This window comes from Pantherophis guttatus, chromosome 4, assembly GCF_059756535.1.
Source record: "Pantherophis guttatus breed Tessera chromosome 4, ASM5975653v1, whole genome shotgun sequence".
NCBI lineage: Eukaryota > Metazoa > Chordata > Lepidosauria > Squamata > Colubridae > Pantherophis > Pantherophis guttatus.
Window position 1 is genome coordinate 1,043,047 of NC_142066.1, and position 24,678 is coordinate 1,067,724.

Genomic DNA, 24,678 nt, shown 5'->3' on the forward strand with positions numbered 1-24,678 from the left:
GGACGGAACAGATCTGCCCCTCCGTGGGGACGGGATCGATGGCCACTCTCCCGTTGGCCTTCTTAGTCACAGCAGATGCTGTTTCAGGACCTCTTTCCCGAGCACGATGCCATCGTCTCTTGAGACTGTGAAGGATGCCCATGAATGACTGGGAAAGTTACCAGCTCAACTCAAGGGAGATTTGAACTCGCTGCTCCAACGGACTCTCTCCAAACAGCACTTGCGACCCAGTTCTGAAGTCCCGGCGGCCAGGCCACCCACACGGCAGCCCTGCGATCACACTTTATGACATTTGGGCTGGGGGGTGGGGGTGGAGAAATTGGTGTTTATTTCTGGTTCGCAGGAAAATCTTCCCCATAGCCCAACGTCACATCTAGAGACATAAATCTAATACATAAATAAGGTGTTTAAAAATCACCTTTTACGATGGAAACCGCTAGGAATCTTTTGGGAAAAAGAGAAGTAGAAAAATAGATAGAGTGGAAAGAGACTTTTATTAAAAGTACTGTTTTACGAAATACGAGGGGTTGGACTAGATGACCTCCAAGGTCCCTTCCAAATCTGTTAGTCTGTCAATCTGTTACAATTTGCCAGCTGGACAAGGGGCTACCGGGGTCTTTCTGATTTTGGGGCTCCGCATAGACTAATATGACTCTCCTCCCGCCATGTTTGCAACCTGTAGTCCTCGACTTACGGCCGTCACTGATCCTGGCAATTGCAGTGGTAAGGCCTGATGGTCATAAAGCAGGTCATCACACCAACGACTTGGTTTTATGACTTTTTTGCAATGGCCATTAAGCGAACTCATTGTTTGCTGCTTATTACTTTCCTCTCTATTTATTTTTCTGCTTTTCCAAATAGATTCTTAGCAGTTTCCATCTTTAAAGGTGACTTTTTTTTAAAAAAAAAAAAGTCAGCCATCTTCTTCCACAAGACAACTGGCCCACCACTGAGCCTTCATTCCCCCCAAACCCCCCAAAAGCATCCAGAAGAGCAGTTGGGGAGTGTTACCCTAGATTCTCCCTGAGGGGGAACCCCAGAAATGGGAGCTGCTCCTGAAAACGCCCTGGATTTTCTGGTGATCTCTGAGCGTCTGCACTGATGAGGTTACCTAGTTGGGTCAAGAAACGTCTGCAGGAAAACCACCAAGGTCAGAGAGCACCAAAGACCCCATCATGATCTTCTTCTTCTCCTCCTCCTCCTCCTCTTTTCTTCTTCTTCTTTTCTTCTTCTCCTCCTCCTCTCTTCTTTCTCCTTCTCCTTCTTTTCTTCTTCTTCTTCTTCTTTCTTTCTTTTCTTCTTCTTCTTTCTTTCTTTACCTTCTTTTCTTCTTTTTTCTTTTTCTTTCTTTTTCTTTTTCTTTCTTTTTCTTCTTCTTTTCTTCTTCTCCTCCTCCTCCTCCTCCTCCTCTCTACAATCCCCACTCCCTGCCAACACTCCTGATGTTCCCTAGTTGTGTCATGAAATAGAGAGCACCAAGGATCCTACAGTTCTCTTCTTCCTCCTCCGTATACCCCACTCCCTTCTAGCACTGAAGATGTTACCTTGTTGGGTCACAAAACGTCACTAACGAAACAGCCAGATCAGAGAGCTCTGAGGAACCCACATTTCATCCTGGGTGGCTTTGGGCCAATCACCAGGAGACTGGGAGTTCTAGTGCCAACTTAGGCACGAAAGCCGGTCCCTCTCTCTCAGCCCAGCCCACCTCACAGAGTTATTGTATGATGGGAAAAAGGGAGTATTCGCTATATTTGCCGCCTTCAGCTGCTTATTAAAGAGTCATAAAGACCGGATGTAAATAAATAAGGAAAGAAGAAAACTGCAGAGTGACGCCCTGGCTTACAGTCCTCCACCTCGTCGGAAACCCCCATCCCTCTGGGGCAGTTTGCTTCCAAGCCAGACCTCTGCTACAGCTGTCGGAAGCCCTGAGGTTTCTGAGCCTGGCAGAGGGACAGTATTGACAGTCCAAAGATCACTGGCGTGGCAGCCAGAGAGACGGTGGACCCACAGCTCCGGCTCTGGAAATCCTACAGAAGAAGGTAAAAAAAGGCAATTAAAAGCCATATTTTTCATTTATTTTGCATGCGCTCCCCCCCTTGAAAACCTCAAAAGGGCCCGAGAGAAGATTCTCCCCCACTCCGATTGTGTCCTGACTCCTTCCTTACTTTAACAGAATAATAACAGAATAACAGAATTGGAAGGGGCCTTAGAGGTCTTCTAGTCCAACCCCCTGCTTAAGCAGGACACCTGATACCATTTCAGACAAATCCAATCCCTTCTTGAAGACCTCCAGTGAGGGAGCACCCACAACTTCTGAAGGCAACTTGCGTTCCACTGGTTGATTGTTGTTTGTCTGCCTAATCCCCATTGGAGGCTGTTTATGGGGAGGTATCTGGCCATGGGGTACGTTGAGCATTGTGTGTTCTCTTCTAAAGGGTGTTCTTACTCAGTTCTCTCTCATACGCAAAAGACCAGAGTATCATGTAATTTGAAGCTGTTGGCCAAGATTCAACAGAGATTTTGGTTCTCTACTCCTCTGCAGCCATGGGGGGCTTTGCCCACCAGGACTCCTGGCAACAACGCGTTTGCTCTGGCCGTCGGGTGATCCTCATCCCGATGGGACTTCTGGCTGTGGTTACCCTCTCCCTCGTCGTCTTAGGCTTTGTGGGTGAGTAAGAAATGTGAGTGGGTAATTGTCTTCCTGGTAGTTAACCTAACATCAGAGTTATTGCTCCAGAATGCCATTCACTCATTCACAGCCTCCATTCATCTGGGGGTGATGGGAAGAGATACGTCCTTGCAGCATCCTAAGGAACACTTGCAAAAATTGAGAGGTGAATTGAATTCTGCAGCCTTGAGATGACCCACTCGGAAGCACCATGGAGCCTGTATATGTGTTGCACAAAGAGTTTATTTAGTGTACGTCCCAAAGGGATTTTGGGCTATGCTATGAAGTGCAATTCTTTAGAAAAGAAGTCGGTGGCAACCCAGATCACGTGTTTCCTGAGATTTCCAGAAGCTCCCCTATAAAGTCCGAATAAATTTCTTTCCAGGGTTCTTGGGGTTTAGCCACTAGCTGCAGGAGACATGGGAAGAACTTTCTGCAAAAGGAGACCATGATTTCTGCAGGGTCTGGTTGGTTAGAGAAGATCCGGATGGGAGGTGGGCTTGAGATGGTTGAGCAGATCTGGAAGGCTTTCTTCCTGCTCGCAGCTTCTGATTCTTGTAGCTCTTCCTCTGTTGTTCTTCCTTTAAATATTTTTTTCTTTCATCATGAAGGCTTAAGAAAGAAACAAATGGGCATGATTCATTAGTTTCTCTCCCACTAGGTGAGGGGAGAGAAGTAATTGTTAGAAATTCTATTTATTACTGTATATAGCACCTCGGATCAAACAAAGAGTACAGTCACCATGTGCTTTACTTCTTAACTGCTCAACTGTAACAGTTCAATCAATCAGAATGGAGCTGGAAAGGACCTTGGAGGTCTTCTAGTCCAACCCCCTACTCAAGCAGGAGGCCCTGGCCTATACCATTGTCCAATCTCTTCTTAGAAACCTCCAGTGATGAAGAACCCACAACAAAAAGAAACAGGAAACTCTACTTAGTAGAAAAGAACTTAAGAGTATATACCATGGACCCAAACTTGTAAACTCTGCTGAATGCTACTGGCTGAATCCGAGTGTAGTTGTTGCATAAAAACACATCCCAACAAAATGCATTCCAACTATAATTAACAGGGAGAACACCTGAGCTTTGCTGATCTGTAAATTGCAAGGGAGAAGCTGCTAATTAACATTATAGGAGACCCAGAGAGAATGTCTGTGGTTTGTAAGTAAACTTTGTAGAAGACAGATCTTCTTCTAAATGCCATTGTTGATCATTTATTCTAGCAGCAAACAGAGGACTGTCTTCCAGCCAATTGCCGCAAAACACACTGTATACAGCACACAATTACCCAAAGCCATGCACCAAAGAATGATTGAAAGGGGCCACAATTGGGCGAGGTGCACAACTTGCAAAGTGACCCCAAGATGCGGGAAGGATAGGAAGCGCAGGGAAACAGAGGCACGGATACGGGTTCAAGGAAGTCAGCCAGAGACCTGCTTCCTCTCCCCAGGGCACAACTACTCCACAACGTTGAGGAAGACGAAGGAAGATTTGAAAACCAGCAATCGCACCTTGGCCGTGGAATTAGCTGATCTGGAACAAAAGGGTGAGTCACAAAATCCCAGATTTGGGGATGAAAATGGTGGGAGGCCCACTCTTCCTTGATTTTAATTTTATTCCCAGTTTGTTTACCAAGACGAGTGCAAGCAAACATCGGGACAGGCACAGCTACCTCCATCAAGATCCTTTTAATGCAAAAACTGACTGGACTTGTCCTCTGAAACAGCTGGGAGAAAGACAAATCTTGATAAAGTTAAAAATAAAAATTTCCTTGTATTTTAAAAAAAGAAAGAAAGAAAGAAAATGGTTGGAGGGATGCATTGCTGTGGGCTGGCAGGGACAATTTGGAGAATTACTTTCCTGAGTACTATTCTTCCAAAGATGTTTCACGCTCTAACCCAGGGGTCTCTTTAAGACGAGTGGACTTCAACTCCCAGAATTCCCCAGGCAGCCATGTTGGCTGGGGGATTCTGGGAGTTGAAGTCCACCCATCTTCCAGCCGATAAGGTTGAGAAATCTTGGTCTGATTTTTTTGACGTCTTTCCCAGAGACCAGCGATTCGGAATTTCTCCAAAATGCTGACGAGTTGGTGGAATTCCTCGCCAAAGAAGGCACAGAAAGTAAGTTTGGGAGAAAGGGAGGTGTTTAACAGTCCATCCCGGGGTTTGGGAGAGACCCTCCCTCACCCGGAGTCAACACCAACCAGGGACCTTCCCCTTCTCCACCTCCAGTGAAGACTCAGTACTTGGATCAGATCCAGAAACTTCAAGAAACTCTCCAGAAAATAAATTGTGATTTGGAGGAGATAAAACGCAAGGGGAAAGGTGAGCTGGGCCTTTGGGGGAGGCCAGTGCCAGGCGTGGGGAGGATGGGTGGGGGTGGCCCAGTGGCCTCCTGATCTCTTGATTGCACAGGTAATCCTCGGCTTACAACCACAGGTGAGCTCAAAATCCCTGTTGCTAAGCGAAACATTGGCTAAGTGAGTTTTGCTCCAGTTTACGACCATTTTGGCCACAGTTGTTAAATGAATCACTGCAGTTGTTAAGCGACTAATACAGTTGTTAAGCGAATCTGGCTTCCCGGTGGACTTCGTTTGTCAGAAAGTCGGAAAAGGTGATCACAGGACCCCGGGTCACTGCGACCGTCGTAAATAGAGGTAGTCCTTAACTCGCGACCACAATTGAGCCCAACATTTCTGTCGTTAAGCGAAACAGTCATTCAGTGAGATTTGCTCCATTGCATCAACTTCCTTGCCACCATTGTTAAGTGGATCGCTGCCGTTGTTAAATTGGTAACGTGGTCGTTAAGTGAATCCGGCTTCCCCATTGACTTTGACAGAAGGTCGGAAGAGACAATCACATAGTTCCGGGACACTGTGACCGTCGTAAACACGAGCCCCTTGCCAAGCGTCTGAATTCTGACCACGGAGATGTTGCAACGGTCATAAGTGGGGAACACGGTTCTTAAGCCCCTCGTTTCAGTGCCGCCATAGCTTCGAACGGTCACTAAATCAGTGTTGTAAGCCGAGGACTGTCTGTATCGCGGATTGGCCGCCCGCTGCTGGGATCGGCTGCCCGCGGCATCCGTGTCTCCCTGTCCCAGCCGTAACGGGGTGCCCCTCTCGTCCCCCATCTCTTCTCCAAGGGCCGGCGAGCGGCTGCTGCCCCAGAGGCTGGCACCTGTTTCAGCAGGGCTGCTACTGGCTCTCCTCTGCCGAAAACGGCTGGAGCAAAGCCAAAGAGGACTGCGAAGAGAAGAGTGCCCACCTGGTGATCATCACCGGCTACTTAGAGCAGGTCAGTGCCTCGGTTTCCCCATTCGTCAGAGAGGGAGGGGGGGGATGGGCAAAGGCCACCAGACCAGTGGAAGGCCGGGACAGAGGTACTCAATCAGGATCAAGGGAGGTCCTAAGACCACTTTGTAAAGCCTTAGTAAGGCCACACCTAGAGTCCTAGGGTCCCCACACTATGAAAAAGACGTGGAGACTCTGGAAAGAGGGCAGAGAAGAGCAACCAGGAGGAGGAGGGGACTGGAGGCTCAAACAGACGATGAACTGGGCCTGGCTGGTCCAGGGAAGAGAAGGACCAGGGGAGACAGGAGAGCATCTTCCGATATCTGGGGGGCTGCCCCAGAGAGGAGGAAGGGGGTCAAGCTGTTTTCCAAAGGCCAGAGAAGGAATAATGGATGGGAACTGACCAAGGGGAGATTCCACCTGGAAATAAGGAGACATTTTCTGGCAGTGAGAGCAACCAACCCGTGGAAGAGAAGTTGCCTTCAGAGGTTGTGGGACCTTCATCCCTGGAGGCTTTCAAGACGAAACTGCACTGCCATCCGAATCAGGAACGGTGGAGGCTCTCCTGCTTGGGAAGGGGAGGGGTTGGACTGGATGACCTCCAAGGACCCTTCCGACTTGGTTAATCTACCTGCCCTCGGTGTCCTGCTCATGCCTGCTCTGTTATTTTCTCCTCTTGGCGTAGCAATTTGTGGCACGACTCGCCAAATCTGAGCGCGCTTGGATCGGTCTGGAGTTCAGCAACCAGGCATGGAAGTGGGTGGACGGGACCCCCTACACGGTGCGCAGGATGTGAGTCTCCTCCGATGGTCCCCTCTCTGGCCCCCCTCGGATCGGGCGTCCCCAGCCAGCTTTTTTCAGGCGCCATTCGCAGCTAGCGGCTCCCCTTTGGGTTTGCACACTTGCACGCCCGTCCTCCTGGGGGAAGGTCCCTATTTGGTCCACACGCGCTGAAAGCCCCCTGCCCTGATTGACTCCTGGGAAGAGAGAGTCGGTGGGCTTCGTTCCTCAGCACCAGCCCCCTGGGACCCCGAGCGCACAGGAGTCACGGGGGAAGCCCTCCAAGAGGCACAGAGGTGGGGATCCAGTGGCAGATCCCACGATCTCGGTGGGATCTTGTTGCACACGCAGGAAGCCCATGGTTAGGCCCCGTGGATCCTGGAGTCCACGCTGCCCTGGGGAAGATGGTTGTGCCCCATGGGATCTGGGTATTCTCTTGCAGCAATGTTTCTCATCCTCAGCCACTTTAAGGTGTGCAGACTTCAGCTCCCACAATTCCCTTATTTAAGAGGTCTGGACTTCAAGCCCCAGAATTCCTCAGCCAGCATGCCGTTAAGAGCATGGACGGTGCCCCTTTTTCTCTGGACACGGGCCCTGTCCTCTTGCACCACACTCCTGGTGGTCCTTTTTTCCATCAGTTGAATCTTGATCTCCGAGTGGTGCCCTTTCCCCAGCTGAGGTGGGCTTATTGGCCAGAGAGTGTATCGAGACCAGTCATTAACTGAATTCTCACCATACATTCACTGCTCAACGGGCCTTCCTGAGCTGTTACAACCCAGAGTTCATTAACCAGGTTCCCCCAACTGACCCAGGTTGGCATCCACTGTGCAGCACAAACAAGCCAATTTGCACCATTCCCCAGGCTAGGAAACTGCTGCCGGTCGGGGATGGACTAGATGATCTCGGGGATCCTTCCCAATTTTGCCTCCCGAGATGCTCGGCTCAGCTGCCCCTTCCCCAGCGACAGAAGGGGGTCTCCCTCCCCCCCCCATGGGCTGCCCCACCATCTCCCGCTTTGCCCCTTCCAGCGACTGGCGGCCTGACGAACCGATGCACGTGAGCGTATACTGCAGCATGATGTACCGAGACGGTTTGTGGAGCCAGGCCCACTGCAGGGCCAAACTAAAATGGATGTGTGAAAAGCTGGCCCAGCAGTGAGCCCAGAGGAGACCCCAGGAAGCCCCCCCTGCTCAACGCCTGGAGCAAATAAAACCGATCCTAAGACAAAAACCTACGGTCGACATTCGCTTTTTCTCTGGATCCTGGACGAGTGGCACGGCCGGCAGCTTTGATCGGTCACCGGAAGGGCCTAAACTGGCCGGTGGGGTCCAGCCTGGGACCCCCGCATGGCCTTCGCACCCCATGCTTCTTCTGCATTTGGGGGTTTTGCGGCCTGTCGTACTTTCTTTATTTACTAAGAAAACAGATATGGCCACTTATTCTTGGCGACTCTGGACAGCATCCATTCATTCATCTATAATCTATCTGTCTGTCTGTCTATCTATTCTATATCTCATCTATCATCTATTTATCTATCTCATCTATCAATCTATATCTATGTATCTGTGTCTGCCTGCCTGCCTGCTCTATCATCTATCTATCTATCTATCTATCTATCTATCTATCTATCTATCTATCTATCTATCTATCTATCTATCATCTATCTATTCCATCTCTACCTCTTTAACTCTATCTATCTATCTATCCTCTATTCCATCTATCTATCTATCTATCTATCTATCTATCTATCTATCTATCTATCTCTATCTCTTTAATTCTATCTATCTATCGATTGATCCATCCATCCATCCATCATCTGTTTGTCTGTCTATTTATCCATTTGTCATCCATACATCCTGTGTATTTGTGTCTGTCCGTCTGTCCGTCCATCCTTCCTGTCTGTGTCTGTCTGTCTCTGTATCTATCCTCTAGCTGTCTATTTATCCATTCATTTTATCATCCATCCATCCGCAGCCTCTCCCTCCCTCCCTCCCTCTCTCTTATTAAACAGAGTAAAAAGTTACTCAGGTAGTTTCGTTTCCCACAAGACTCTAAAAGAAGAAAACACTGAATTCCAAGGCATTTATTAGAAATGCAGACTTTAATGCCCATTTTATTGCCAGTTTATTACATCCCGAGTCAGCCTGCACAGATTCTTAGGGGCTGGAGGAAACCCACGTCCTGCAGAGCTTGGCCCCCTACGGCCTCAAAGACCCGGCCCGGCTCCTGTGCCCGCCTCGCCCAGGGCCAGCTGCTTCAGGGCCTCTGCTCCGAACCGGAAGGAGTGCCAGCCCTCGGCAGCCGTCAAGTCCACCGCCCCTCGCCGGAAGTAGAAATCGATGGCCGGGCGGTTCCAGTCCAGCACCCCCAGCCTCATTTGGGTGCAGCCTTTCTCCAAGGCAATCTGGGGACGAAGAGGAAGGGCTGAGTTCCAGGGGAGGGGATGCTCTGGGGGAGGAAGGGGCGGGAGGGGGGCAGAAATTGGGGGGTGGGCAAATGAGGTTGTGCCAGTTGTGAAGTTCTAGTCATAATGATGCCTGTCTTGATGGATTGATCATCTAATGCAGGGGTCTCCAAATCTCGCCCCTTTAAGACTCGTGGACTTCCACTCCCAGAATTCCCCAATCAACAGGGCAGGCTGGGGAATTCTGGGAGTTGAAGCCCACAAGTCTTAAAGGGGTCACATTTGGAGAGCCCCTACTTTAATGATTCCAGTTTTGTTGGGCCAAGCGATGGAAACTTGCAAGGACACCCCCCCTCCCATTACCTGGGCAATGCCCCTTCCCCACCTCCCTGATCTCCGTCAAAAGCTTCCTTCTGACTCCTTTCCCTGTCCGAAAAGACACAAACACACCTCAACAACACAACACAAGGTGGCAAGAGACCTCAAACGGGTCAAGGGGAGCACATGTGGGTCAGCATCTGTGATGGAGGCTAAGGGGGCAGGGCAGAATTTGGCCCCTCTGCCAAACTTTGTGCAGGCAGTCCTCGGTTTACGACATCATTAGAAGTTGGTGGGAAATGAGACTTAAAGAAATGAAACCAATCAAGGAGAGAAGCAACTTAGAACTAAGAAATGTCCTGTCTGTGAGAAACAATGAACCCGTGGAACTGCTTGCCACCAGAAGTTGTGAATGCTCCAACACTGGAAGTTCTGAAGAAGAGACTGGACAGCCACTTGTCTGAAGTGATGTAACTAGACTGTGGGGTCCAAACAGGACCGTCTATCAGCGGGGCTGTCGGCGGGGATTCTGGAGTCCCAAAATCACCCGTCCGTCTCGCCGCGACGTCTACTTTCTATCTGTCAGGTTTTGATGTCGTCTCAAATAAATTGCATTTCCAAACAGATAATCTTTGATGAAATCTTTCATTTATTAAGCACGACAATCTGTCCCCGATTATGTCGAAGCCAACACTGACTTCCTGACCCCAAACCTTCCCTTTCTGTTCCCCAATTCTCTGCGTCTCATTGGCCATCTTCCAAATCACTCTCCCCATATCTACTACTTCAGCTCCCAGGAATGTCCCCCCTCCCACCCCATCTCCTAGGGGATATTATCTTCAGGGAAAATAAGTAGGTGAAAAGTCAAGCGTCCTCTTGCCAGCTGCCCCCTCTTCTCCTCCTTATGTCAGCACTGGAACGAATGTAGTTTGAAGTGCTGACATCATCTATCTACTAGCTGTATTTGTTCTCCTGCATCGCTGTGGCTCAGCCCATCAACCTCACCTTGACCAGGTGCATGATGTCCTTCAGATCCCTGGGGGCGCACGGACAGACAACAAAGCTCATGGTTCCCTGTCCTTCTCTGCCTGCCTCTGGCCTCAGCCCACTGCTTTAAGGGCTGGAGAAGAGGGGAACGTGGATTTCCTTTTGCACAGACAAAAGTTGTGCTTCGTCAGATGTGGCCGGGAAGGATCAGCGCCCGGAGGGGCCTTGCCGAGATGAGAGCCTGCTGGCAGTTTTGCCTCCAGCCATACCAGCCCTCTGCGCAACCATCACACACCTACGCACCACACGGACCCACAACTCATTCTCTGGAATAAAAGAGCCAAAGGACCAAAAGAGGAAGCAAAACTCACCCATTTGATGTTTCTTTGTGCGTGTTTTTGTTTCTGTATTTGCTGTACGAGGCTCGGAGTCGCTTCTTATGGGCGGCCGTATAAATCTTAAATAGAATAAAACACTAAAAATCTTAACAAGTTAATAAACGGAAAAACAATAATTACAATAAAGCCGAACAAAAAAAATAAAAGCACTAAATATAATAATAAATAAATCAAACAATAAATTAAAACAATAAGATAAATAAAGTCATTAAATAAAATGATACAGAATAAAATAAAAAAATAAAAAGCATTAAATAGTAATCAACAATAAATTATAATAATAAAACCATTATTTAATAAGAGAAATAAAGTCATTAACTAAATAAAATGATATAGAAACAAAGGAATAAAATAAAACGATAAAAGTGTTCAACGTAATAGCTATAAACAATAAAGAAAAAAAAAACAATAATCAGTAAGATAAATGGAATGAAGTCATTAAAGAAATGGGGGCAATAAGCTGACTTTGTATAAATATACAAAAAGGATGAAGGCTATTGCTGAGCACATTGTAAGCCGCCCTGAGTCTCCGGAGAAGGGCGGCATATAAATCAAATTAAAAAAAAAAATGCTATAGAAATAAAGAAAATGAATGATAAAAAGCATTAAATATAATAAGCAATGTAACAAAATAAAACTAAACAATAAAATAAGATAAATAGAATAAAGGAATTAAATACATAAACTAATACATAAAGAAATGAAAAGAAGAATACAATGAAACAATACGATGAATAAAAGGAGGCTGCCAGGGATGATGGGAGTTGGAGTTGAAGGGGCATGGGGAAGGGCAGGCCAGGGAAGGGTCTTCAGAGGGAGCCCAGCTGGACCTCCTGATAAAGATTTGGGGGGGGGGAGGCCAAGACCCTCCCAGGGGCCGGCTGTTTCCCCTCGTTTAGCATCTGGGGGGGGTCTCACTTTAAGGAGGACCTTCGGACTGGGGGACCCACTTCCTTGGTTTGACAAGAGGCTGGCTGGCAAATTGGCCAAAGTCCTGGGTTCGAGGTACGCTCCAGAGAATGAAACTCTCAATCTATGTTTCTCAACCTGGGAACTTTAAGACAGGTGGACTCCGACTCCCAGAATTCCCCAGCCAACTACGGGTGGACTCCAATTCCCAGAATTCCTCAGCTGGCTTTGGGTGGACTCCGACTCCCAGAATTCCCCAGCCACCTACAGGTGGACTCCGACTCCCAGAATTCCCCTATGGTGGCTGGGGGATTCTGGGAGTTGAAGTCCACCCGTCTTCCAGCTGCCCAGGTTGAGAAAGTGGGCTCCAAACCCTCTTGCAAGAATTGCAGCGGGGAACTCTTGACATGCTCGGCGCGGGAGTTTTTCCAACCGAAGCCAACCCGGATTAGGCTGGCTCCTCCCCTCGCTCCGCCCCCGCCCAGGGCTTGCTGGGAGAGGTAGTTCTCGGGGGGGGGAGCTGGATGGCGGTGGGGGGAACGGACCGGTCTCCGCTGCAGCCATGGACTTCGCCGCCGCGGTCACCGTCCGGCCGGGCAGAGCCGAGGATTGCGCGGACGTGGGGCGCATGATCCGGGTGGGCGCGGGGGCAGCCTTTGCAAGCGGGCAGAGGGGGGGGTCTTTAAAGGAGGTGGGAGCTTTGCAAGTGGGGAGGGGCTCTTAAATGAGTTTTGCAAGAGGGGAGGGGGCTTTTAAAGGGAGGGGGAGCTTTGCAAAGAAGGGAGGGGGGCTTAAAGAAAGGGGGGTTGCAAGTGGGGAGGGGGCTGTTAAAGGGAGGGGGAGTTTTGCAAGTGGGGAGGGGGCTTTTAAAGGGAGGGGGAGCTTTGCAAAAGGGGAGGGGGCTTTTAAAGGGGGGAGCTTTGCAAGTGGGGAGGGGCTCTTAAATGAGTTTTGCAAGAGGGGAGGGGGCTTTTAAAGAAGGACAGCTTTGCAAGCGGGACGGGGGGGGGTTTCAAAGTAAGGAGAAAGTTTGCAAGCGGAGGGGACTCTCAAAGGGAGGGGAAGCTTTGCAAGCGGGGTGGGGGGGGCTTAAAGAAAGGGGGGGTTGCAAGTGGGGAGGGGGCTGTTAAAGGGAGAGGGAGTTTTGCAAGAAGGGAGGGGGCTTTTAAAGGGAGGAGAAGCTTTGCAAGAGGAGAGGGGGCTTTTAAAGGGGTGGAGCTTTGCAGAGTGGGGAGGGGCTCTTAAATGAGTTTTGCAAGTGGGGAGGGGGCTTTTAAAGGGAGGGGGAGTTTTGCAAGAGGGGAGGGAGGTCTTAAAGAAAGGGGCAGCTTTGCAAGCGGGGTGGGGGGGCTCTTAAAGGGGAGGGTCGTTGCTTCCTCACCCACCCACCCAGCTGCCTGTCTGCCTTCCTTGACCCCACGGGAAGATGAGGCTGGGGTCCCCGCAGGCGCCGCTCTGGCTCCGCAGTCGGACTACGCGGCTCGGGAACGCGCACCGGGGACTCCAGGGCGCGCTCCCGAGCCATCTCTGCCCCCAGCCGCTTCCAGAGTTCTCCCCCACCCATGAAAGATGACCCCCCCCTCCGTCCGGGGTCTGGTAGAGGAGACCCTCGCTCATCAGGGATGACCTGCCCAGATCCCAATAAAAGGAATAAGGCTGGTCTGGCCCTGGTGTCTCCTGAGGGGAGGGGGCGCTTTGCCCCCCCCCCAATGGGACAGGCCAGCCTGCAGAGCCCTTTTGGTCTCCTGAAGGGGGTCTTCTCTCTTTTGCCCCCTCCCAGGAATTGGCAGCCTTTGAAAAACTCTCCGAGCAGGTCAAGATCACGGATGAAGGTGAGGCCAAGAGGGGGGGGGGCTTCATCTTTTATTAGGGGGGGGGGTGACCTGTCTCGATGCCCTTGGATGACTGACAGCCACAGAGAACAAGGGGTCCCCGCCCCACAGAGGTAATCCTCGATTTACCACAATTCATTTAGTGACCATTCAAAGTTGAAAAAAGTGAGGTATGACCATTTTTCACACTTAACGACCGTTGCAGCATTCCCCCGGGGTCACGTCATCAAAATTCAGACAGTTGGCGAGTGACTCGTATTTATGATGGTCGCAGTGCCCCAGGGTCACGTGATCAACCTTTTGCGACCTTCGGACGAGCAAAGTCAATGGGGAAGCCCAATTTGCTTAACGCCTGGGTTGTTAACTATAACGATTCACTTAACAACTGTGGCAAGAATGGTGGTAAAATGGGACAGAACTGACCTAACCAGTGTCCCGCTTAGCAACATAAATTTGGGGCTCAAATTGGGGTCGTAAGTTGAGGATTTCCCGTATCCATCCAAGGAAAGGGTTATTCAGAAAGGAGGCCACCAGGAGAAGCAGAGGGTGGCATGAAGCACTAAACAGCAGTAAAATAAATTTTATCCACAAATATTTTTCCATTCAGAAGATCTGTGTCCCTGTTTGGGGGGGAGGGTTGTCCTCACGGGGTTCCCCCCTCCCTTTTTAAATGAACTTTTCTCCCCCAGGGCTGTGCGAAGATGGCTTCGGTCAAGACCCCTTCTACAAATGTGTGGTGGCTGAGCTGCCCCCTGAATGCCGGAGCAAAGAGGGTGAGGAGGGGGTCTCATTAGTATCTGGGGAGAGGGAGGGGTTGAATCCCGCAGGGGAGGTCGGTGTTTGTTAACCTGTCACTTTAAGATGAGTGGACTTCAACTCCCAGAAGTCCGTGCTTCTTAAAGTGCTGGTTGGGGGAATTCTGGGAGTTGAAGTCCACAGAACTTAAAGGATCAGATGATCCAGTAAGGCGGGTATGTCCAGAATGAACTGAATTGGCCACTGAGGCATGGGGGGGAGGGAGGTCCCACCAGATATCCAGCCAGTATCCCAGGTGTGGAGTTTTAAATTGCGGCCAAAATATTTAATTATTTTTAAACTGTTTTTAAATTTTGTATGTTATGTTTTATTCTGGCTGTTCACCGCCCTGAGTCCTGCTGGAGAAGGGTGGTATACAAATCAAAAGAAATAAATAAAATAAGCATTCCTGTGGCTATCAGTAGATATCATGACTTAAGGATGGATGGATGGATGGAAACTAATCAAGGAGAGAAGCAACTTAGAACTAAGGAGAAATTTCCTGACAATTCACCAGTGGAACTGCTTGCCACCAGAAATTATGGGTGCTCCATCACTGGAGGCTTTTAAGAAGAGATCAGAGAGACATTTTGTCTGGAATGGTACAGGGTCTCCTGCTTCAGCAGGGGGTTGGACTAGAAGACCTCCCAAGGTCCCTTCCAGCTGTTAGTCTGCTAAGGGAGAGGCGCTGCTTTGAAGTGGGCAGTCCGGAGCATGGAAGGGCAGCTGCTCTCAGCGACGTCCAGAAATTTGGCATCCAGAAATGGGTGAAGAAGATCCTGGAGACGTGAGAACTTCCAAAACAAATTAAAATTCTATTTTGTCTCTCTCTTCCTTCCAGGCCACACCGTCATAGGTTACGGCCTCTATTATTTTACCTACAGCACCTGGAAAGGCAGGAACATCTACACGGAAGACCTGTACGTGATGCCAGAATTTCGGGGTGCGTAGCTTGTTTGGGGTGAGGAGGGTCGGGGCAGGAGCCCGGCCAAAATGGGAAAGGAATTATAGTATTTTTTTTAAAAAAAATGGGTGCATGCGTGCATCTACACAGGTGTGCAGGCATTTTAAAAGCTCAAATACAGGTTACTAGAACCATTGAGCCCCAATATTTCTGTTGCTAAGCGAGACGGTCATTAAGCGGGCTTTGCCTCATTTTATGACCTCTGTTGCCAGAGTTGTTAAGTGAATCACTGCAGTTAAGTTACTATCATGGCTGTTAAGCAAATCCGGTTGACTTGGCTTAGCAGGGGGTCGCGAAAAGGGGATCGCCTGACCACCGGGATGTTAAAACCGTCGTAAATATGAGTCCCTCGCTAAGCGTCCAAATTTTTGATCATGTGACCATGGGGAGGCTGCGACGGTCATAAGGATGAAACACGGTGACTTTTTTCAGTGTCGTAAGTTTGAACGGTCACTAAAGAAACGTAACGTTTAGTTCTTCATTATCGCTCTGCCAGATCTCTTTAGGTAGTCCTCGGGGTTACGGCCATAATGGAGGCTGCCCATTCCGGTCGTAAATTGTAACGGCTGTGAAATGGGCGAGGGACCCAGTGTTATGACCTTGTTTGCGCTGACGGATAAGCAAATGCCACGGTCGTAATGCCAGCCCTGCCGTCGTTAAGCAAGCCCATTGTTCGCTACACCACAATTTTGCTGAAAACCAGAAATAAATGCAGAATACGATCACTGAACTGTGGGACATTGCAAATGACCATATAAACGACGGTCATAAGTGTGTGACGTGCGGTCACGTGACTCCCCCCTCTTTCCCCCGGCCTCCCCCCTCGCCCTCCGGCTGTCAGGAATTCATATTCGGGTTCAAATCTCCTTTTTTTGAGTCCCTTGTAACTTCTAATGGTAGGGATTGTAAACCGAGGACTGCCTGGACAACGTTTGGCAGAGGGGCCAAATTCTGCCCTGCCCCCTTAGCCTCCATCGCGGATGCTGACCCATCGTGGAGCTGCCCTTGACCCCTTCGAGGTCTCTTGCCAAGTTGTGTTGTGTTGTTGAGGTGTGTTTGTGTCTTTTTGGACAGGGAAAGGAGTCGGAAGGAAGCTCTTGAGGGAGATCGCGAAGGTAACACAACTGTCGCTCTCTCCCCCCCCATTGCCAAAAACAAAGACTGTCCGAGTGGGGAGGGGGAACCGGGGTGGTGGTGGTGTCCTTGCAAGCTTCCATCGCTTGGCCCCACAAAGCTGGAATCATTAAAGTAGGGGCTCTCCAAACGTGGCCCCTTTAAGACTTGTGGACTTCAACTCCCAGAATTCCCCAGCCTGCCCTGTTGATTGGGGAATTCTGGGAGTGGAAGTCCACGAGTCTTAAAGGGGCCACGTTTGGAGACCCCTGCATCAGATGATCAATCCATCAAGACAGGCATCATTATGACCCTAGAACTTCACAACTGGCACAACCTCATTTGCCCACCCCCCAATTTCTGCCCCCCTCTGGGACTCCTCTGCCCCCCTCCCGCCCCTTCCTCCCCCAGGGCATCCCCTCCCCTGGAACTCAGCCCCTCCTCTTCGGCCCCCAGATTGCCTTGGAGAAAGGCTGCACCCAAATGAGGCTGGGGGTGCTGGACTGGAACCGCCCGGCCATCGATTTCTACTTCCGGCGAGGGGCGGTGGACTTGACGGCTGCCGAGGGCTGGCACTCCTTCCGGTTCGGAGCAGAGGCCCTGAAGCAGCTGGCCCTGGGCGAGGCGGGCACAGAAGCCGGGCCAGGGTCTTTGAGGCCGTAGGGGGCCAAGCTCTGCAGGACGTGGGTTTCCTCCAGCCCCTAAGAATCTGTGCAGGCTGACTCGGGATGTAATAAACCGGCAATAAAACGGGCATTAAAGTCTGCATTTCTAATAAATGCCTTGGAATTCAGCGTTTTCTTCTTTTAGAGTCTTGCGGGAAACGAAACTACCTGAGTAACTTTTTACTCTGTTTTATAAGAGAGAGGGAGGGAGGGAGGGAGAGGCTGCGGATGGATGGATGATAAAATGAATGGATAAATAGGCAGCTAGAGGATAGATACAGAAACAGACAGACACAGACAGGAAGGATGGACGGACAGACACAAATACACAGGATGTATGGATGACAAATGGATAAATAGACAGACAAACAGATGATGGATGGATGGATGGATCAATCGATAGATAGATAGAATTAAAGAGATAGAGATAGATAGATAGATAGATAGATAGATAGATAGATAGATAGATAGATAGATGGAATAGAGGATAGATAGATAGAGTTAAAGAGGTAGATAGAGATGGAATAGATAGATGATAGATAGATAGATAGATAGATAGATAGATAGATAGATAGATAGATGGAATAGAGGATAGATAGATAGATAGAGTTAAAGAGGTAGAGATGGAATAGATAGATGATAGATAGATAGATAGATAGATAGATAGATAGATAGATAGATAGATAGATGATAGAGCAGGCAGGCAGGCAGACACAGATACATAGATATAGATTGATAGATGAGATAGATAAATAGATGATAGATGAGATATAGAATAGATAGACAGACAGACAGATAGATTATAGATGAATGAATGGATGCTGTCCAGAGTCGCCAAGAATAAGTGGCCGTATCTGTTTTCTTAGTAAATAAATAAAGTATGATAGGCCGCAAAACCCCCAAATGCAGAAGAAGCATGGGGTGCGAAGGCCATGCGGGGGTCCCAGGCTGGACCCCACCGGCCAGTTTAGGCCCTTCCGGTGACCGATCAAAGCTGCCGGCCGTGCCACTCGTCCAGGATCCAGAGAAAAAGCGAATGTCGACCGTAGGTTTTTGTCTTAGGATCGGTTTTATTTGCTCCAGGCGTTGAGCAGGGGGGGCTTCCTGGGGTCTCCTCTGGGCTCACTGCTGGGCCAGCTTTTCACACATCCATTTTAGTTTGGCCCTGCAGTGGGCCTGGCTCCACAAACCGTCTCGGTACATCATGCTGCAGTATACGCTCACGTGCATCGGTTCGTCAGGCCGCCAGTCGCTGGAAGGGCAAAGCAGGAGATGGTGGGTCAGCCCAAGGGGGGAAGGGAGACCCCCTTCTGTCGCTGGGGAAGGGGCAGCTGAGCCGAGCATCTCGGGAGGCAAAATTGGGAAGGATCCCCGAGATCATCTAGTCCATCCCCGACCGGCAGCAGTTTCCTAGCCTGGGGAACTGTGCAAATTGGCTTGTTTGTGCTGCACAGTGGATGCCAACCTGGGTCAGTTGGGGGAACCTGGTTAATGAACTCTGGGTTGTAACAGCTCAGGAAGGCCCGTTGAGCAGTGAATGTATGGTGAGAATTCAGTTAATGACTGGTCTCGATTCACTCTCTGGCCAATAAGCCCACCTCAGCTGGGGAAAGGGCACCACTCGGAGATCAAGATTCGACTGATGGAAAAAAGGACCACCAGGAGTGCGGTGCAAGAGGACAGGGCCCGTGTCCAGAGAAAAAGGGGCACCGTCCATGCTCTTAACGGCATGCTGGCTGAGGAATTCTGGGGCTTGAAGTCCAGACCTCTTAAATAAGGGAATTGTGGGAGCTGAAGTCTGCACACCTTAAAGTGGCTGAGGATGAGAAACATTGCCGCAAGAGAATACCCAGATCCCATGGGGCACAACCATCTTCCCCAAGGCAGCGTGGGCTGCAGGATCCACGGGGCCTAAGCATGGGCTTCCTGCGTGTGCAACAAGATCCCACCGAGATCGTGGGATCTGCCACTGGATCCCCACCTCTGTGCCTCTTGGAGGGCTTCCCCCGTGACTCCTGTGCGCTCGGGGTCCCAGGGGGCTGGTGCTGAGGAACGAAGCCCACCGACTCTCTCTTCCCAGGAGTCAATCAGGGCAGGGGGCTTTCAGCGCGTGTGGACCAAATAGGGACCTTCCCCCAGGGGGACGGGCGTGCAAGTGTGCAAACACAGAGGGGAGCCGCTAGCTGCGAATGGCGCCTGAAAAATGCTGGCTGGGGAAGCCCGATCCGAGGGGGGCCAGAGAGGGGACCAACGGAGGAGACTCACATCCTGCGCACCGTGTAGGGGGTCCCGTCCACCCACTTCCACGCCTGGTTGCTGAACTCCAGACCGATCCAAGCGCGCTCAGATTTGGCGAGTCGTGCCACAAATTGCTACGCCAGGAGGAGAAAACAACAACAGAGCAGGCATGAGCAGGACACTGAGGGTAGGTAGATTAACCGAGTCGGAAGGGACCTTGGAGGTCATCCAGTCCAACCCTCCCTCCCCTTCCCAAGCAGGAGAGCCTCCACCGTTCCTGATTCGGATGGCAGTGCAGTTTCGTCTTGAAAGCCTCCAGGGATGAAGCTCCCACAACCTCTGAAGGCAACTTCTGTTCCACGGGTTGGTTGCTCTCACTGCCAGAAAATGTCTCCTTATTTCCAGGTGGAATCTCTCCTTGGTCAGTTCCCATCCATTATTCCTTCTCTGGCCTTTGGAAAACAGGTTGACCCCCTTCCTCCTCTCTGGGGCAGCCCCTCAGATATCGGAAGATGCTCTCCTGTCTCCCCTGGTCCTTCTCTTCCCTGGACCAGCCATGCCCAGTTCATCGTCTGTTTGAGCCTCCAGTCCCCTCATCCTCCTGCTTGCTCTTCTCTGCCCTCTTTCCAGAGTCTCCACGTCTTGTTTCATAGTGTGGGGACCCTAGGACTCTAGGTGTGGCCTTACTAAGGCTTTACAAAGTGGTCTTAGGACCTCCCTTGATCCTGATTGAGTACCTCTGTCCCGGCCTTCCACTGGTCTGGTGGCCTTTGCCCATCCCCCCCTCCCTCTCTGACGAATGGGGAAACCGAGGCACCGACCTGCTCTAAGTAGCCGGTGATGATCACCAGGTGGGCACTCTTCTCTTCGCAGTCCTCTTTGGCTTTGCTCCAGCCGTTTTCGGCAGAGGAGAGCCAGTAGCAGCCCTGCTGAAACAGGTGCCAGCCTCTGGGGCAGCAGCCGCTCGCCGGCCCTTGGAGAAGAGATGGGGGACGAGAGGGGCACCCCGTTACGGCTGGGACAGGGAGACACGGATGCCGCGGGCAGCCGATCCCAGCAGCGGGCGGCCAATCCGCAATAGAGACAGTCCTCGGCTTACAACACTGATTTAGTGACCGTTCGAAGCTATGGCGGCACTGAAACGAGGGGCTTAAGGACCGTGTTCCCCACTTATGACCGTTGCAACATCTCCGTGGTCAGAATTCAGACGCTTGGCAAGGGGCTCGTGTTTACGACGGTCACAGTGTCCCGGGGCCATGTGATTGCGATCTTCTGTCAGAGTCAACGGGGAAGCCAGATTCACTTAACGACCACATTACCAATTTAACAACGGCAGCGATCCACTTAACAACGGTGGCAAGGAAGTTGATGCAATGGAGCAAATCTCACTGAATGACTGTTTCGCTTAACGACAGAAATGTTGGGCTCAATTGTGGTCGCGAGTTAAGGACTACCTCTATTTACGACGGTCGCAGTGACCCGGGGTCCTGTGATCACCTTTTCCGACTTTCTGACAAACGAAGTCCACCGGGAAGCCAGATTCGCTTAACAACTGTATTAGTCACTTAACAACTGCACTGATTCATTTAACAACTGTGGCCAGAATGGTCGTAAACTGGAGTAAAACTCACTTAGCAAACGTTTCGCTTAGCAGCGGGGATTTTGAGCTCACCTGTGGTTGTAAGCCGAGGATTACCTGTGCAATCAAGAGATCGGGAGGCCACTCCACTCCATCCTCCTCATACCCAGCGCTCCCCTCCCTCCAAAGGCCCAGCTCACCTTTCCCCTTGCGTTTTATCTCCTCCAAATCACAATTTATTTTCTGGAGAGTTTCTTGAAGTTTCTGGATCTGATCCAAGTACTGAGTCTTCACTGGAAGTGGGGAAGGGGAAGGTCCCTGGTTGGTGTTGACTCCGGGCGAGGGAGGGTCTCTCCCAAACCCCGGGATGGACTGTTAAACACCTCCCTTTCTCCCAAACTTACTTTCTGTGCCTTCTTTGGCGAGGAATTCCACCAACTCGTCAGCATTTTGGAGAAATTCCGAATCGCTGGTCTCTGGGAAAGACGTCAAAAAAATCAGACCAAGATTTCTCAACCTTATCGGCTGGAAGATGGGTGGACTTCAACTCCCAGAATCCCCCAGCCAACATGGCTGCCTGGGGAATTCTGGGAGTTGAAGTCCACTCGTCTTAAAGAGACCCCTGGGTTAGAGCGTGAAACATCTTTGGAAGAATAGTACTCAGGAAAGTAATTCTCCTAATTGTCCCTGCCAGCCCACAGCAATGCATCCCTCCAACCATTTTCTTTCTTTCTTTCTTTTTTTTAAATACAAGGAAATTTTTATTTTTAACTTTATCAAGATTTGTCTTTCTCCCAGCTGTTTCAGAGGACAAGTCCAGTCAGTTTTTGCATTAAAAGGATCTTGATGGAGGTAGCTGTGCCTGTCCCGATGTTTGCTTGCACTCGTCTTGGTAAACAAACTGGGAATAAAATTAAAATCAAGGAAGAGTGGGGCTCCCACCATTTTCATCCCCAAATCTGGGATTTTGTGACTCACCCTTTTGTTCCAGATCAGCTAATTCCACGGCCAAGGTGCGATTGCTGGTTTTCAAATCTTCCTTCGTCTTCCTCAACGTTGTGGAGTAGTTGTGCCCTGGGGAGAGGAAGCAGGTCTCTGGCTGACTTCCTTGAACCCGTGTCCGTGCCTCTGTTTCCCTGCGCTTCCTATCCTTCCTGCATCTTGGGGTCACTATGCAAGTTGTGCACCTCGCCCAATTGTGGCCCCTTTCAATCATTCTTTGGTGCATGGCTTTGGGTAATTGTGTGCTGTATACAGTGTGTTTTGCGGCAATTGGCTGGAAGGACACAGCCCTCTGTTTGCTGCTAGAATAAATTATCAACAATGGCATTTATAAGAAGATCTGTCTTCTACAAAGTTTACTTACAAACCACAGACATTCTCTCTGGGTCTCCTGTAATGTTAATTAGCAGCTTCTCCCTGGCAATTTACAGATCAGCAAAGCTCAGGTGTTCTCCCTGTTAATTATAGCTGGAATGCATTTGGTTGGGATGTGTTTTTATGCAACAACTACACTCGGATTCAGCCAGTAGCATTCAGCGGAGTTTACAAGTTTGGGTCCATGGTATATACTCTTACGTTCTTTTCTACTAAGTAGAGTTTCCTGTTTCTTTTTGTTGTGGGTTCTTCATCACTGGCGGTTTCTAAGAAGAGATTGGACAATGGTATAGGCCAGGGCCTCCTGCTTGAGTAGGGGGTTGGACTAGAAGACCTCCAAGGTCCTTTCCAGCTCCATTCTGATTGATTGAACTGTTACAGTTGAGCAGTTAAGAAGTAAAGCACATGGTGACTGTACTCTTTGTTTGATCCGTGGTGCTATATACAGTAATAAATAGAATTTCTAACAATTATTTCTCTCCCCTCATCTAATGGGAGAGAAACTAATGAATCATGTCCATTTGTTTCTTTCTTAAGCCTTCATGATGAAAGAAAGAAATATTTAAAGGAAGAACAACAGAGGAAGAGCTACAAGAATCAGAAGCTGCGAGCAGGAAGAAGGCCTTCCAGATCTGCTCAACCATCTCAAGCCCACCTCCCATCCGGATCTTCTCTAACCAACCAGACCCTGCAGAAATCATGATCTCCTTTTGCAGAAACTTCTTCCCATGTCTCCTGCAGCTAGTGGCTAAACCCCAAGAACCCTGGAAAGAAATTTATTCGGACTTTATAGGGGAGCTTCTGGAAATCTCAGGAAACACGTGATCTGGGTTGCCACCGACTTCTTTTCTAAAGAACTGCACTTCATAGCATAGCCCAAAATCCCTTTGGGACGTACACTAAATAAACTCTTTGTGCAACACATATACAGGCTCCATGATGCTTCCGAGTGGGTCATCTCCAGACTGCAGAATTCAATTCACCTCTCAATTTTTGCAAGTGTTCCTTAGATGCTGCAAGGACGTATCTCCTCCCATCACCCGCAGATGAATGGAGGCTGTGAATGAGTGAATGGCGTTCTGGAGCAATAACTCTGATGTAAGGTTAACTACCAGGAAGACAATTACCCACTCACATTTCTTACTCACCCACGAAGCCTAAGACGACGAGGGAGAGGGTAACCACAGCCAGAAGTCCCATCGGGATGAGGATCACCCGACGGCCGGAGCAAACACCTTGTCGCCAGGAGTCCTGGTGGGCAAAGCCCCCCATGGCTGCAGGGGAGCAGAGAACCAAAATCTCTGTTGAATCTTGGCCAACAGCTTCAAATTACATGATACTCCGGTCTTTTGCATATGAGAGAGAACTGAGTAAGAACACCCTTTGGAAGAGAACACACAATGCTCAACGTACCCCATGGCCAGATAGCTCCCCATAAACAGCCTCCAATGGGGATTAGGCAGACAAACAACAATCAACCAGTGGAACGCAAGTTGCCTTCAGAAATTGTGGGTGCTCCCTCACTGGAGGTCTTCAAGAAGGGATTGGATTTGTCTGAAATGATATCAGGTGTCCTGCTTAAGCAGGGGGTTGGACTAGAAGACCTCTAAGGCTCCTTCCAATTCTGTTATTCTGTTATTATTCTGTTAAAGTAAGGAAGGAGTCAGGATACAATCGGAGTGGGGTAGAATCTTCTCTCGGGCCCTTTTGGGGTTTACCGGGGAGGGGAGCGCATGCAAAATAAATGAAAAATATGGCTTTTAATTGCCTTTTTTTACCTTCTTCTTTAGGATTTCCAGAGCCGGAGCTGTGGGTCCACCGTCTCTCTGGCTGCCACGCCAGTGATCTTTGGACTGTCAATACTGTCCCTCTGCCAGGCTCAGAAACCTCAGGGCTTCCGACAGCTGTAGCAGAGGTCTGGCTTGGAAGCAAACTGCCCCAGAGGGATGGGGGTTTCCGACGAGGTGGAGGACTGTAAGCCACGACGTCACTCTGCAGTTTTCTTCTTTCCTTATTTATTTACATCCGGTCTTTATGACTCTTTAATAAACAGCTGAAGGCGGCAAATATAGCGAATACTCCCTTTTTCCCATCATACAATAACTCTGTGAGGTGGGCTGGGCTGAGAGAGAGGGACCGGCTTTCGTGCCTAAGTTGGCACTAGAACTCCCAGTCTCCTGGTAATTAGCCTGCAGCCACCCAGCTGTCTTTCCTGCCTAAGGCGGGCCTAGAACTCCCAGTCTCCTGGTGATTGGCCCAAACTCACCCAGGATGAAATGTGGGTTCCTCAGAGCTCTCTGATCTGGCTGTTTCGTTAGTGACGTTTTGTGACCCAACAAGGTAACATCTTCAGTGCTAGA

General features: G+C 49.9%; 3 protein-coding genes and 1 long non-coding RNA gene across 5 annotated transcripts; 2 read left to right on the plus strand and 2 right to left on the minus strand.

The window, feature by feature from the left end:
* Positions 1 to 1,957: 1,957 nt before the first annotated feature.
* On the plus strand, positions 1,958 to 7,969 carry LOC132709812 (asialoglycoprotein receptor 1-like). Its single transcript, XM_060684696.2, has 8 exons — positions 1,958 to 2,039; positions 2,543 to 2,668; positions 4,118 to 4,213; positions 4,716 to 4,787; positions 4,899 to 4,991; positions 5,812 to 5,963; positions 6,645 to 6,751; positions 7,768 to 7,969. The coding sequence occupies exons 2-8, from the start codon at positions 2,545 to 2,547 to the stop codon at positions 7,895 to 7,897; spliced, it is 774 nt and encodes a 257-aa protein (XP_060540679.2). The 5' UTR covers positions 1,958 to 2,039; positions 2,543 to 2,544; the 3' UTR covers positions 7,898 to 7,969.
* Positions 7,970 to 8,821: 852 nt separating this feature from the next.
* On the minus strand, positions 8,822 to 13,263 carry LOC132709810 (uncharacterized). Its single transcript, XR_009620791.2, has 3 exons — positions 13,145 to 13,263; positions 10,820 to 10,905; positions 8,822 to 9,143 (listed from the first exon to the last, which is right to left on the minus strand). It is a non-coding gene; the product is annotated as an uncharacterized LOC132709810 (long non-coding RNA).
* LOC117659134 (thialysine N-epsilon-acetyltransferase-like) lies at positions 12,238 to 17,238 on the plus strand. Of its 2 annotated transcripts, none has more exons than XM_060684680.2 (6): positions 12,238 to 12,392; positions 13,536 to 13,587; positions 14,277 to 14,360; positions 15,224 to 15,325; positions 16,421 to 16,461; positions 16,916 to 17,238. In XM_060684680.2, exons 1-6 carry the CDS (start codon positions 12,318 to 12,320, stop codon positions 17,120 to 17,122), a joined length of 561 nt encoding a protein of 186 aa, XP_060540663.2. In that variant the 5' UTR covers positions 12,238 to 12,317; the 3' UTR covers positions 17,123 to 17,238. The 2 variants fall into 2 exon arrangements, with proteins under 2 accessions (XP_060540663.2, XP_060540662.2); XM_060684679.2 differs by having other exon boundaries at positions 12,248 to 12,392; positions 15,224 to 15,302.
* A 936-nt stretch (positions 17,239 to 18,174) lies between these two features.
* LOC117658948 (asialoglycoprotein receptor 1-like) lies at positions 18,175 to 24,310 on the minus strand. Its single transcript, XM_034407064.3, has 8 exons — positions 24,097 to 24,310; positions 23,467 to 23,592; positions 21,920 to 22,015; positions 21,346 to 21,417; positions 21,142 to 21,234; positions 20,184 to 20,335; positions 19,390 to 19,496; positions 18,175 to 18,376 (listed from the first exon to the last, which is right to left on the minus strand). Exons 2-8 carry the CDS (start codon positions 23,588 to 23,590, stop codon positions 18,247 to 18,249), a joined length of 774 nt encoding a protein of 257 aa, XP_034262955.1. The 5' UTR covers positions 23,591 to 23,592; positions 24,097 to 24,310; the 3' UTR covers positions 18,175 to 18,246.
* Positions 24,311 to 24,678: the final 368 nt, after the last annotated feature.